Consider the following 12,942-nt stretch of genomic DNA (forward strand, 5'->3'; position numbering starts at 1 on the left):
TAGCCGCCGCTGCTGTCAAACTCGTCATTTCGGTCTTAAATGTTCGTATTAACCCGCTCTACATGATCCTGGTATTTATTTTTTTCGCAATTTTGTCCGTAAACCAAGATATGAACATTAATAACAGACAAATCAGGCGCCTTCTTTCCCTGACGTCACTCCCGCTAGCGTTAGCAACCGATTAGATTGACAGCATTGCTAAGCGTCCACTCCCTGCTAAACCAGCAATGCAGATGGGAAGCGGCGTTAACTTCAACGGTCTCGCTCCTGATTGGCTCTTTGGTTGCTATGATACTCGCAGTCGTAATTCCAAATATGAAACTCATCTCCAGATTAGCCACTACAACTGTTAGCCTCGATTAGCTTCATTTGTGTGGAGCTGAACGCTGTGGGTGACGTCAAACTCACTCAGTCGACGTCTTTACACAGTCTGTGGTTATAATGTAAGATTTAAAAGTGCTTAATGAGTTAAAAGTGCAGTGAAATGGAGCAAAGGATCATGGTCCGTGTAGTTCCCTCAAAACAATGAATTTAACCCAAGAGACTTTTGACGTCACGATGTTTTGGTTATTGTTACATCCCTGTGAGACGCCCGATCAAATATTCCAGCGGAAAGCTTTAAAGTGTTGAACGACGGGTCAAATAAACCCCCAAATCCTCTTAAAGATACAGTATGCAACTTTCTAGAGTCAGGTTTGTGGAGATGCGAGCCCGCTTAGACATGGACCTATGTTTTCCAGTGCAATATAACAACCAAAATGGAAGAAAACGTTTATTTTTAGTTGTTTTTTGGGGGTGTAAAAGTGACATACTGCAGCTTTAATGTAACGGCAGCATAAAAACATAAAGTATAGTTACAGATTTTGGTGGTAAAGTTCCATAGTGTTGCTTTAGACCAACTTCTCGTCTGAGTAAGCCATGTTTGTCCCGACGCAAAAGTGAAAAACACGAACGAGGGGAACAGGAGTGTGTGCCTTATAAAACCGCGCAGTATGTGAAAGGTACAGTGTTAGGAGTTAAACATTTCACTTTTTTGAGTTGAAATTTTAATTCAAAAAGTAGAAATTTGCTTTTTTTTTTGGTTTTGCATTTTATTTTACACATTGGAATTTTCAGATTTTATGATACAGTTGAATTGTTTGTTTTTTTTTGTTTGTTTTTAATTCTGAAAAGTGATGTCTCCCAAATGTCCTGACAGATTGAAAATTATTTTGAACAAACTTGTATTTTTGCTTGGATATATTTTACCAAACGTGTTACAACAAAAGAATCTTTCTATTTGAATGTGTTAGATTTTATTTTTGAACATAGTATAAATATATAGATATAAAAAGACTAGACTGTCTGTAAATCATGTTCAAAACTATTTAAAGACGCACTGAGGAACTTTTCTCGTGGATCCTCCGCCACCTGCTTGTCCGTGGGGATGTTTTAGCTTTGCCTGAAATGTTACACAGTACGGCGTGAAATTACAGGTCAGATCTGTGCAGAGGCAAGCCACTCACAGAACAAAGCATGTTTTTAAATGAAAGTTTGAGCAGGAAAAACATCTGTAAGTGACGTCTGTGTGAACCTTCAGTCGTCCAGGTCTGATCCACAGAAAAAGAAGAAATTAAATCTGTCAACTGGTCAGATTACTGAGCTGTAAACAAAGTAATGCGTCTGCTCCATTCAGTGAAGTGAAAAGTTACACTGGAGAAAGACGAGAGAATGAGTAAATGAATAAGAGAATGAACCGACACCGTCACAAGAGCAGCTCAGGACCACAGTCTGATGTACATCTCCATCTCAAAGACACGAACCTCCTTTAAAAAGAGTGAGGGTCCGATCTGAGCCAGTGAAAAGAAATGGTTTGAGAGGAGAGTTAAAGAAGAGATTTTTGTTAGGAAAGAGAATCCAGCTTTTTTAAATTCCATTGAGATTAAAAACCTCTTTTTCAAGGGGCAGCACATTTTAAAACAAGTACATACAAACAAACAACGTTAAAACTGATAGACATAGATCATGAAAAACAGTTGCACATAATCGAGGCAGTCTGTAAGGCTTTGAGTTTAGATTTAAAAACATTTAAGGACAACAGTTCAGTCCATTTCCAGTCTTTCTGCAACAAGTTCCAAGTAAAAGGTGCAGAGTGAACAAAGGCTTTTCTTCCCCAGCTCTGTGCGGGAAAAAGGAACAGACGGCAACAACTGATCATTTGACCGCAAGGAGTAAGAGCCACTATTTTTCCTTGTGATCAAAGTACAAATATACGGAGGCAGCAATTCAAGTATTTGTAAATAAAAGTGTCCCAACGCCACTGCCTTCTAGTTTACAGAGAGGGCTTTGAACAGGAATGGGGCCTTTGACATCATCTTTCACCGATCTGCAACTCTATCCTCAGACCCAAAGCAAACAAACGAGACAAAGAGAACAATAGAGCGCCATTACAGGTTGACTTGGGTCATTCAGGCTGAAACTTCAGACAGATATACGGCAGTGTCCAGCAGTGATCTGACCAGAACTGAAGAAGACGCTTGGACGAGCAGAGAGAGTTGACAGATTTAATTCCGTCGCCTGTAACGGATTTAAAGCTACACTGATAGATAAATGCTGTATTGCGGAACATTGTAGAAGTAGTCAAAAGTATCGAAAGTCTGATTGAAAACTAGATACTCGTGTAATTTGAGTTTGAAGTTTTAGTATCGTGACCTCACTACAGGTAAAGCAGTAACACGGGGACAAGCAGGTGATGGAACCGCGCTAGAAAAGTTACAAAATGCAGCTTTAATGAAATAAAAATATGATGCCAAGATTGTTCCTTGGCGCTGGTCGCTCGTAGCTGCATGAGTCCGCCCTGAGCTGTACTACACTGTTTTTACTGGAGTGTTCAACGTGACGTCACCTCTGGGTCCATCAAGTCAAACAATGAACAGGTTTTTTTGGTTTTTTTTTTATCTCGTTGTTGTTTAATCAGTGATGGAAGAAGTACTCCATTTTGTTACTTAAGTAAAAGTACAGATACTAGAGCAAAAAATAAATAAAATACACAAGTAAATATAAAAGTCTCATGTGAAAAAATCTACTGAAGTATTAAAGTACCTGTTTAAAAATGGACTTTAATAGTAAAAAAGTATAAGTATTTCACGCAGATTTTGAGTTTTCAGTTTCAAATATAGTGATTTTGATCAAGATTTGCTGTTTTTATTTGTATATTTTTTACTAAAATTATAAACGTGTTAAAAATAAACCCTCAGACTTTTCAGAAGGTCTCAAACTATAAAAAAAAACTACTTTAACCTTTCAGTTCAAAAACGTAGTGGAGTAAAAAGTACAGATACTGCTCTCAAATATAGTGAAGTAAAAGTATCCACTGTAAAAAGTACTTAAGTAAAGTACAGATACCTAAAATATATACTTAAGTACAGCACTTTACTACTTTTACTTTGTTATCCTTTTACTTTGTTACCCTCCATCACTACGTTTAATGCTAACGACTAAAAGTGTGACAGAAGTGCATGAGGTCGAGTTAAGAAGCTAGGCTAGGCTAACGTTAGCAGTGACACACACATTACGCTCGATTATTACTACATTATTTACATATTTGTGATAATTAGCGGTTCAACATCCACTTCTGTCTCTCGTTTGATGGATAACGAACAAAAACGAAGCTTAAAATCAGCTGTAAATTTGTTTCTGGTCGGACCCGGAAGTGACATCATCGCCGAACAACTGATCCATCCAAAACAAAACAAAATGGCGGCTGTCACGTTCGTTCGGTGGTGCTGTTTTTTGCCTTGTTGCGTTGTGGAGTGCGTCGTCGGCCTTGTGTTTTACGTTGGACATTTGCTACTGTACAAATCCGAACATGAAGAAGAAGAGTCTGATGGAAAGTGAAGGTGACGTTGCTCAAATCGTGTTTTTTGTTCAAAATTGAGGAGGGCACGTTTGAGTTTTTGAGTAAGATTTGCAGTTTAAGATCGTTTTGAGCTGGTTTATGGTTCGTTCGATGCAAAACGGTGTAATTTTGCGCAGATGAAACGACTTCAAAACATAATATCGAAATGGCGAGTTTATTCACGTCAGTTTTCTGGTACGGACGCCATTTTGAGGACTTTTTACCATTGAAGAGATAGGATACTTGTTTTTTACATTAATTAACACGTTTTAACATTAATTTGATTGTATTTCTTGGCGATTTGTTAGCGTAGCATCTAGGTCACTGCCCTCCTCCAAATTTTGACTAGCAATTTTTGAATTTTTTTAAAAGTGAAAGCATTTTTTTTTATTATTATAACAAAAAAAAAATGAATCAGGGGTTTAACATTTTGATGCAATGTGTTTTATCGACCCAAAAACTGCAAAATGTGGAGCTGATAGACACATGTAGCAGGATTTACGTTCAAACTCATGCAAAATATGTCAAAGGTAGCTTACCATTTAATAAAGATGCAATGTGGAACTTTTCCGGCGGGCTGTTCACCATCTGCAGAACTCCACGGACATGTTAGTGCTTCACCTGGAACGTTTCACAGTATGGCATTAACCGCATATCGCATTCATTCAGTTATAGCTGTCAGATACCTTTGACAGCATCGCCACGGAGACGAGCCGCTGGACATACCGTCTGCCGGAAAAAGTTCCATAGTGCAGCTTTTTGGTCCAGACAGATGGTGTGGAGCAGGGGTGTCAAACTCAATTTCACCGAGGGCCACATCAGCAAAATGGTTCGTGTCAAATGTGCAAAGATATAAAAAATATGTCTGTGTAACTGCAGAACTCCTGATAAACTGACATTTTAACGTGACATACATTTAAATTTACCTTGTCGCGGGCCACATAAAATGACATAGCGGGCCGCATTTGGCCCTCGGGCCTTGAGTTTGACACATGTGGCGTGGAGGCATCACGTGGACGGGCCTTTTCTGCATGTTCAAATCTTAAACTGAGGTACGGGACGTGTACAACTGTGAACGCAAATAAATATGGATTATAATGTCGGATCTTTGTGGGATTATTTTCAAACTGCAAAATCGACTTTTAAAAATCAACTTTTAAACTGTTATTTTTGATTGGGAGCCATAGTGGGAAGGAGGGATAGAAAGAGATGAAAGGAGAGAGGGAGAGAAAGAGTGAAAGGGGTGGAGAAGGAGAGAGGGAGGAGAAAAAGAGGGAGGAGAGAGGGGAAAGGACAGAGAGCGGGAGGAAAGAGAGAGGGAGGAGAGAGAGGAAAGGACAGAGAGCGGGAGGAAAGAGAGAGCGAAGGACAGAGAGAGAGGGAGGGAGGGAAGGAAGGAGAAATAAAAAGGGAGGGAAGGAGAGATGGACAGAGAGGGAGGAGGAGACAGAGTGAAAGAGGTGGAGAAGAGAGGGTGGAGGGAGAGAGAGCGAAGGACAGAGAGGGAGGGAGGGAAGGGAGGAAAAATAAACAAGGGAGGGAAGGAAGTGGGAGGGGAGGAGAGAGGGAGAAGGAGACAGAGAGAAAGAGGGGGAGAAAAGAGATTGGTGGGAGAGAAGAGAGGGGAAGAGAGAGGGTGATTGGGAGCCATAGTGGGAAGGAGGGATAGAAAGAGTTGAAAGGAGAGAGGGAGAGAAAGCGTGAAAGGGGTGGAGAAGGAGAGAGGGAGGAGAAAAAGAGGGAGGAGAGAGAGGAAAGGACAGAGAGTGGGAGGAAAGAGCGAGGGAGGAGAGAGAGGAAAGGACAGAGAGATTGAGAAAGAGAGAGCGAAGGACAGAGAGAGGGAGGGAGGGAGGGAAGGAAGGAGAAATAAACGAGGGAGGGAAGGTGCCAGATGTTTTTGGTGGGAGGCGCTATGGGCGGGGCCAGTGCAGCTTGTATTATGTCACACAACTATCTCTATTTTACATCCTTATTTTTCCTTTGACACATTGAATAAACTGTTGTAGCGACGAAAGTATCGGGGAGAAGTTTAACGATGTTTATTTTACAGTTTTTAAATGTGAGAATGAAGGTAGATTGATCGGACAGATGAGGGTGGGGTTGTTTGCAGCAGACCAGGAAGTAGATCGTGAGCTGGGTCAGAAAGCGTGAGGTTCGTACCGGGTTCGTGGAGAGCTGGGTCGGAGACGGAGGAGCTGAGCGGGTCCGGGGATCGGGATCTGACGAGGAGCGAAAACATCCAGCTTAGAAATGACGAAAACGAGACTGCGGATACACGGATAATCTGGCGTCGAGTGTCAGGTCCCGGTCCCTTTGTCCTCCCCAGGTGCAGCGTGAGCGGTGATTAGTCGCAGGTGTGTGTGGGAGGAGCCCGAATCTCCGCCCCCGCTCCAGGCCCTGACACAGAAGGGAGGAGGAAAACAGCACAAAACACAAGACAGACTGGGATCCTGACCAAACGGCACCTGATTGGGAGAATCGCGGCGGCTCCTGCGCTCTGATTGGTCATCTTCGAGGGCGACGTAAGCACATGACCGTAATGACAGTAACGTATTTTTTTTAAAAAGCCTCGTGCCTCTGCTTTGAGACGCCGTTTGAATTTACATGAAGCGCAATCGGTCGCGGAGTTACAGTAACTGAAAGTCCGCGAGCCTATCGGCAGAGATAGCATCCGACGCTACAGAGTTAACGTGTTAATTTAGAGTCTTATATGAACACGAGCACACCGCCTCCTTCTGGTATGTTTGAGCTTTACACATTTGCACATTTTTAGTTGAGATTGGACGCAGTGTGAGTGCCGACCCGTGTTTAAAGTGTGACAGAAAAGTGTGCGACGCCGAGGTAAGAGGCTAGGCTAGGCTAAGCTATCGTTAGCGGTGACTTACACGCTGATATTCCCGTTAAGTTAGACTGACACATTATTTACACACGTGATACAGTTTGTGTTAAATATACTGTTTTAAAAGAACGGTGTTTCTCGTTGAACCCGGAAGTGAAGTCATCGCTGAACAACTCCGCCGACTCGATCCATCCAAAACAAAATGGCGGCTGTCACGTTCGTTCGGCGGTGCTGTTTTGGCCTCGCGTTGCAGAGTCGTACACCGCGTCTCAATTCGACGGTTGCACACTCTGACGTACCGTTCGAAGGACCCGGCCGACGAAGCATAGCCTCCGTCGACCGCAAACGCCAGGGCGAAACGGGACGGACCTGCGCCACGGAGCGTACGTCAACCGCTGTCTTCGCGCTTACGTTACGTCGCTTACGCTACGTTTGCCTAGCAACCATGACGGCGGGCGACTAATGAGCTAAACGTATAAAATTGACTCCGAAATAATTAATTTTACTTTTAATTATTTATCATTTCATAGAAGAAGAGTCAAGGCGTCATCGTCGTCGTCACAGCCGTTTATTTCTGTTTAGATTGAATGAAGTCAGGAATTAATGTTTCCCTTTGAACATCAGTCGGCAAATGTAACGTTTGAGGTGATTTTTCCCCAACTGTAGCGAGTATTCCATAACTTTAAGAAAATACACCTCGTTTCTCCTGTAGAAGAAGTGACGTGCGGTGCATGATGGGATGTAGCCGTGTGCCAAGTCTGATCGGACGCACGCTTCGTTTACGCCGATCTCCATGGAAACGCAGGGCACATTCATCGGGTGCGTTGAAACGGGACAGGCCTCGTCGCGCTGGAAGTGACATAAGTGACCTTCGAACGCAGCCGACGAAGTGTGAAACCGACAAATTGAAACGCGGTCGTTTAGTCGGTGATTTCCGTTTCCAAAGTGAAGTTATTTTAGACCAAATAAATCTTGCGTTACTTTTCAGCTCATTCAGACACAAAACAGATCTACAAAACGAGTCATTTATTTAATAGTAAAACACAAACGTTACAGTCACGACACGACACGCCGCCAGACACTTTCTCTTTCACTCACACAAAGCGGGAAAATCACAGTATAAAAAACTACATCCACGTGCACGTCGCTTTCACTGAACTTCAAATTTCTGACTATTTTCGTCTAAAAATATTCTAAAAAATCTGATGGGGAATGTTGGCGCAAAATGGAGAAAATGGTGTAAAATAAATAAATAAAAGGCAGTTCTGTGGTTTTCGGTTTGTCGACTTTCCAGGATCTTTCCTCGAGAGGCTGGACCGGCTCAGGATTTATGGGAAAAACAACATTTGACAGAGGAAACGTGGGAAAAGACGAATGGGAAAAACTGCAGGTCGTTCACACAATAGAGCGTCGGACAAAACCCAAATAAATATATTACACATTAAATATTTACATTGAAAGTGCAGTATGATTTAAGAGAAAAAAAACAACAACAACTGGGACGTCATTAACAATTTTCGTCTGTTTTGGGTAAAAAGTTACATACTGTGGCTTTGATATAACAGCATCATAAAAACAAAGTATAGGTATAGAAATTTACTGCTTCCATTTGTATTTTTGCTTGGATATATATTTTATAACACGTTTTCTGCGCTAAACATAAATACTGACCACAGCGAGACAAAGGATAGATCCTGGAAAATGCAAAAAACCCAAAAGATTAAATTCTAAAAACGGTTCCAAAGCCTGTGAGCTCCTGTTTGGATGAAGTTCTGTCAATCAAACCTGTAGCTAACGGCAACAGGAGCGACCTCGGGTAAAGAAGACGTCCGATTTGTCTGTTTTTAATGTTCGTATCTTGATTTACAGGCACAATAGTGAAAAATAAAAGTCGCAGGACACTGATGTATGAACAACACCAACATTTTAAGGTCAGAAAGACGAGTCTGACAGCAGCAGTGACGAAGAGGAGACGCTATGTCCATTTATATATACAGTCTATGGAGGGTCAGGTGAGGCTCTCCATGGGGGGGAGTTGGGTGAAGGGTGAGGTGGAGGTTGGGGGTTGGATGGGAGTTGGGTGAAGGTTGGGTGGAGGTTGGGGGGTTGGATGGGAGTTGGGTGAAGGTTGGGTGGAGGTTGGGGGGTTGGATGGGAGTTGGGTGAAGGTTGGGTGGAGGTTGGGGGGTTGGATGGGAGTTGGGTGAAGGTTGGGTGGAGGTTGGGGGGTTGGATGGGAGTTGGGTGAAGGTTGGGTGGAGGTTGGGGGGTTGGATGGGAGTTGGGTGAAGGTTGGGTGGAGGTGGGGGGTTGGATGGGAGTTGGGTGAAGGTTGAGGTGGAGGTTGGATGGGATTTGAGTGAAGGTTGGGTGGAGGTTGGGGGGTTGGATGGGAGTTGGGTGAAGGGTGAGGTGGAGGTTGGGGGGTTGGATGGGAGTTGGGTGAAGGTTGGGTGGAGGTTGGGGGGTTGGATGGGAGTTGGGTGGAGGTTGGGGGTTGGATGTGAGTTGGGTGAAGGTTGGGTGGAGGTTGGGGGGTTGGATGGGAGTTGGGTGAAGGTTGGGTGGAGGTTGGGGGGTTGGATGGGAGTTGGGTGAAGGGTGAGGTGGAGGTTGGGCGAGGTTGGGGGGTTTGGTGGGAGTTGGGTGGAGGTTGGGTGGAGGTTTGGTGGGAGTTGGGTGGATGGAGGTTGGGGTCATATGGGTCTCTCCATGGGTGGGGTTGCAGTGAGGTTTGGATGGGGGTTTGGTGGTGCTCAGATAGTGGTGCTCAGATGGTGGTGCTCAGATGCGTCTCATTGGGTGGGGTTTGGGTGGTTGCTCAGATGAGTCTCTCCATGTGTTTGGGTGGGGGTCAGATGAGTCTCTCCATGTGTTTGGGTGGGGGTCAGATGAGTCTCTCCCTGGGTTAGGGTGGGGGTCAGATGAGTCTCTCCCTGGGTTAGGGTGGAGTTTGGGTGGGGGTCAGATGAGTCTCTCCATGGGTTTGGGTGGAGTTTGGGTGGGGGTCAGATGAGTCTCTCCATGGGTGGGGGCTGGGTGATGCTCCACATCTCCACCCGCGATCCCTCCTTCTCCTGTTTGCTGGGGCTGTAGGCGCCGTGGGTGGCCCTGCGGTTGAGCGCCACCACCAGGCCGACGGAGGTGAGGACGAGCAGCAGAAGCAGAACCACAGAGAACAGACTGACGGAGAGAAGCAGGGTGGAGGTCAGGCCCTGAGAGGTGAGCTACAAAACACAGAGGGAACGAGAGAGGAGGAAGGGAGGAGAAATAAACGAGGGAGGGAGGGACAGAGAGAGGGAGGAGGAGACAGAGTGAAAGAGGTGGAGAAGAGAGGGTGGAGGGAGAGAGAGCGAAGGACAGAGAGGGAGGGAGACAAGGGGAGAGAAATAAACGAGGGAGGGAAGGAGAGAAGGACAAAGAGGGAGGGAGGGAAGGAAGGAGAAATAAACAAGGGAGGGACGGAAGTGGGAGGGGAGGAGAGAGGGAGAAGGAGACAGAGAGAAAGAGGGAGAGAAAAGAGGGTGGAGGGAGAGAAGAGAGGGGAAGAGAGAGGTGATTGGGAGCCATAGTGGGAAGGAGGGATAGAAAGAGATGAAAGGAGAGAGGGAGAGAAAGAGTGAAAGAGGTGGAGAAGGAGAGAGGGAGGAGAAAAAGAGGGAGGAGAGAGGGGGAGAGAGAGGAAAGGACAGAGAGTGGGAGGATAGAGAGAGGGAGGAGAGAGAGGAAAGAACAGAGAGATTGAGAAAGAGAGAGGGAAGAGAGACAGAAAAGGAAAGAACAGAGAGGGAGGAGAGTGGGAGAGAGGAAAGGACAGAGGGAGGAGAGAAAGGACAGAGAGGGGGACGAGAGAGAGAGGAGACAGGGAGGAGAGAGAGAAGGACAGAGAGGGGGAGGGACAATGGGGGAGAGAGAGAGAGAAGGAGAGAGAGAGGGAGGAGAGAGAAGGAGAGAGAGAGGGAGGGGAGAGAGAAGGACAGAGAGAGGGAGGAGAGAGAGAAGGACAGAGAGAGGGAGAAGAGAAAGAAGGACAGAGAGAGGGAGGAAAGAGAGAAGGACAGAGAGAGGGAGGAGAGAGAGAAGAACAGAGAGAGGGAGGAGAGAGAGAAAGACAGAGAGGGAGGAGAGAGGGAAGGGCAGAGAGAGGGAGGAGAGAGAGAAGGACAGAGAGAGGGAGGAGAGAGAAGGACAGAGAGAGGGAGGAAAGAGAGAAGGACAGAGAGAGGGAGGAGAGAGAGAAAGACAGAGAGGGAAGAGAGAGAGGGAAGGGCAGAGAGAGGGAGGGGGGACAAAGGGGAGGGAGGGAGAGAGTCAGATAAAACAGCTGAAAAGGTGTAATTGTAGCTGTTGTTGTGAAATAGGACGAGTAGATCTGCTGCGTTTCCCTCCAGTTTGTGTGACGCTAACTAGAGGCACTGCTCTGTCTGTAGCTCTGTGACTCCAGTTTGTGTGACGCTAACAGGAGGCACTGCTCTGTCTGTAGCTCTGTGACTCCAGTTTGTGTGACGCTAACCAGAGGCACTGCTCTGTCTGTAGCTCTGTGACTCCAGTTTGTGTGACGCTAACAGGAGGCACTGCTCTGTCTGTAGCTCTGTGACTCCAGTTTGTGTGACGCTAACAGGAGGCACTGCTCTGTCTGTAGCTCTGTGACTCCAGTTTGTGTGATGCTAACAGGAGGCACTGCTCTGTCTGTAGCTCTGTGACTCCAGTTTGTGTGACGCTAACAGGAGGCACTGCTCTGTCTGTAGCTCTGTGACTCTCTCTTGTTGCAAATCAAACTCTTAAAAAAACCATGATGCTCAGAGACATGTGTTTCTTGTTTTGTCGTTAAAATAAAGTCCTCATTAGTGTTGGATGAAGTACTCAGTTTTGTTACTTAAGTAAAAGTATCACATGAAAAAATCTACTTAAGTAAAAGTATTAAAGTACCTGTTTAAAAAAGTATTTCACACAAGTGTTGGTCATTTGTTAAAGTCTTAATTTTTCTTATGATTTTTGTGTTTTTATTTTTGTTTTGCTCAAAGTCGAAGCTCGAACTCAAAAACTTTAGTCAGGATGTTTCCACGAACATGGTAAAAATACTCCCTGAAATCATATGAAAAGTACTTTTTACTTTTCAGTCCTGTTCAAAAATGTAGTTAAGTAGAAAGTACAGATACTCCTCTCAAATGTACTCAAGTAAAAGTAAAAGTCTCCACTGTAAAATGTACTTAAGTGCAGTACTTTACTACTTTTACTTTGTTACTTCCTCCACAGCTCATAGTATACCACAGTAACCTGCTCGTACCGGCCTCGCGCCCGCCCCTGTCTACACCAGCCTCTCCGCGCACGCCGCCTTATTGGTCAGGGAGGAGACGTGCGCCGCCATATTGGTCAGGGAGGAGACGTGCGCCGCCATATTGGTCAGGGAGGAGACGTGCAGCTCGACGGGCGGCTCGCGGGCCCCCCGAGGGTCCAGCTGCCGCGGCCTGTAGCCTCCCTCCGTGCGCCGCTTCTCCCTCAGTTTGGCCACGCCCATCAACACCGACAACACCAGCGCGATCGCCACGGCAATCAGACACGGTACCAAAACGGCGGCCACGCGCGAACCGTATGTCGCGCGGCTCGTCTGTGGGGCACACAACAGTGACGTTTTAACACTGATTTATGGTTAATATCTCTGTAATTCCTGGGCCTATCCACATGAAACAAAAACTGACACAAAGTCCAACATCTTCTCTGTCAGAATAAACAAAGTGAAATGTTAAAAACGCTGTACCAGATTTTTACCGTCTTAAAAAAAAACATGGAAAACAGAAGTAGTTTGTTGTAAACTGTGTGAATTCCAACTATAATTATTCACCTCTGAGGAGATTTTAAGCCATTTTAACCATAATAAAGACATGTCCCTGTAAAACTAGCCTGGCCAGACAAGACTAGACAATATTCTACACAAGCGGAGTAGTCTGGGCCCTGGTTTCCCACAGTTTTGATTGACAGGTGAGCTAGCCAATCAGAGAAACACACAGTTCCGGACTATAAGTGTCACTTTTTTCACAGTTTTGGGCTGCGACTTATACTCAGATGCGACTTATATGTGAAATTATTAAATATATACGGGAAGAGCGACGCTTCATCTATGCCTGGAGTGGGTGGAGTTGTTCAGAAGCGACACATTTTATTATTATTATTATAACTTGACTTTAAAGATAAAATGTCTGTTCTTGGTCTGGGATTTTGTTAA

At 45.1% G+C, this 12,942-nt stretch overlaps 2 protein-coding genes across 2 annotated transcripts in view; both read right to left on the minus strand.

The window, feature by feature from the left end:
- Nucleotides 1-8,717: 8,717 nt before the first annotated feature.
- Nucleotides 8,718-9,419, minus strand: LOC117369921 (uncharacterized). Its single transcript, XM_033965265.1, has one exon. The coding sequence runs from the start codon at nucleotides 9,417-9,419 to the stop codon at nucleotides 8,718-8,720; it is 702 nt and encodes a 233-aa protein (XP_033821156.1).
- Nucleotides 9,420-9,866: 447 nt separating this feature from the next.
- Nucleotides 9,867-12,942, minus strand: part of crb1 (crumbs cell polarity complex component 1) — a 63,998-nt gene continuing 60,922 nt past the window's right edge. The window contains exons 15-16 of the mRNA XM_055221561.1: nucleotides 12,007-12,327; nucleotides 9,867-9,946 (exon numbers count right to left, since the gene is read on the minus strand). Of these exons, the coding sequence (XP_055077536.1) occupies nucleotides 12,028-12,327 (300 nt within the window). The 3' untranslated portion in view covers nucleotides 9,867-9,946; nucleotides 12,007-12,027. The remainder of the gene's footprint in view (nucleotides 9,947-12,006; nucleotides 12,328-12,942) is intronic.

The sequence above is a fragment of the Periophthalmus magnuspinnatus genome, chromosome 4 (assembly GCF_009829125.3).
Source record: "Periophthalmus magnuspinnatus isolate fPerMag1 chromosome 4, fPerMag1.2.pri, whole genome shotgun sequence".
Taxonomy (NCBI): Eukaryota; Metazoa; Chordata; class Actinopteri; order Gobiiformes; family Gobiidae; genus Periophthalmus; species Periophthalmus magnuspinnatus.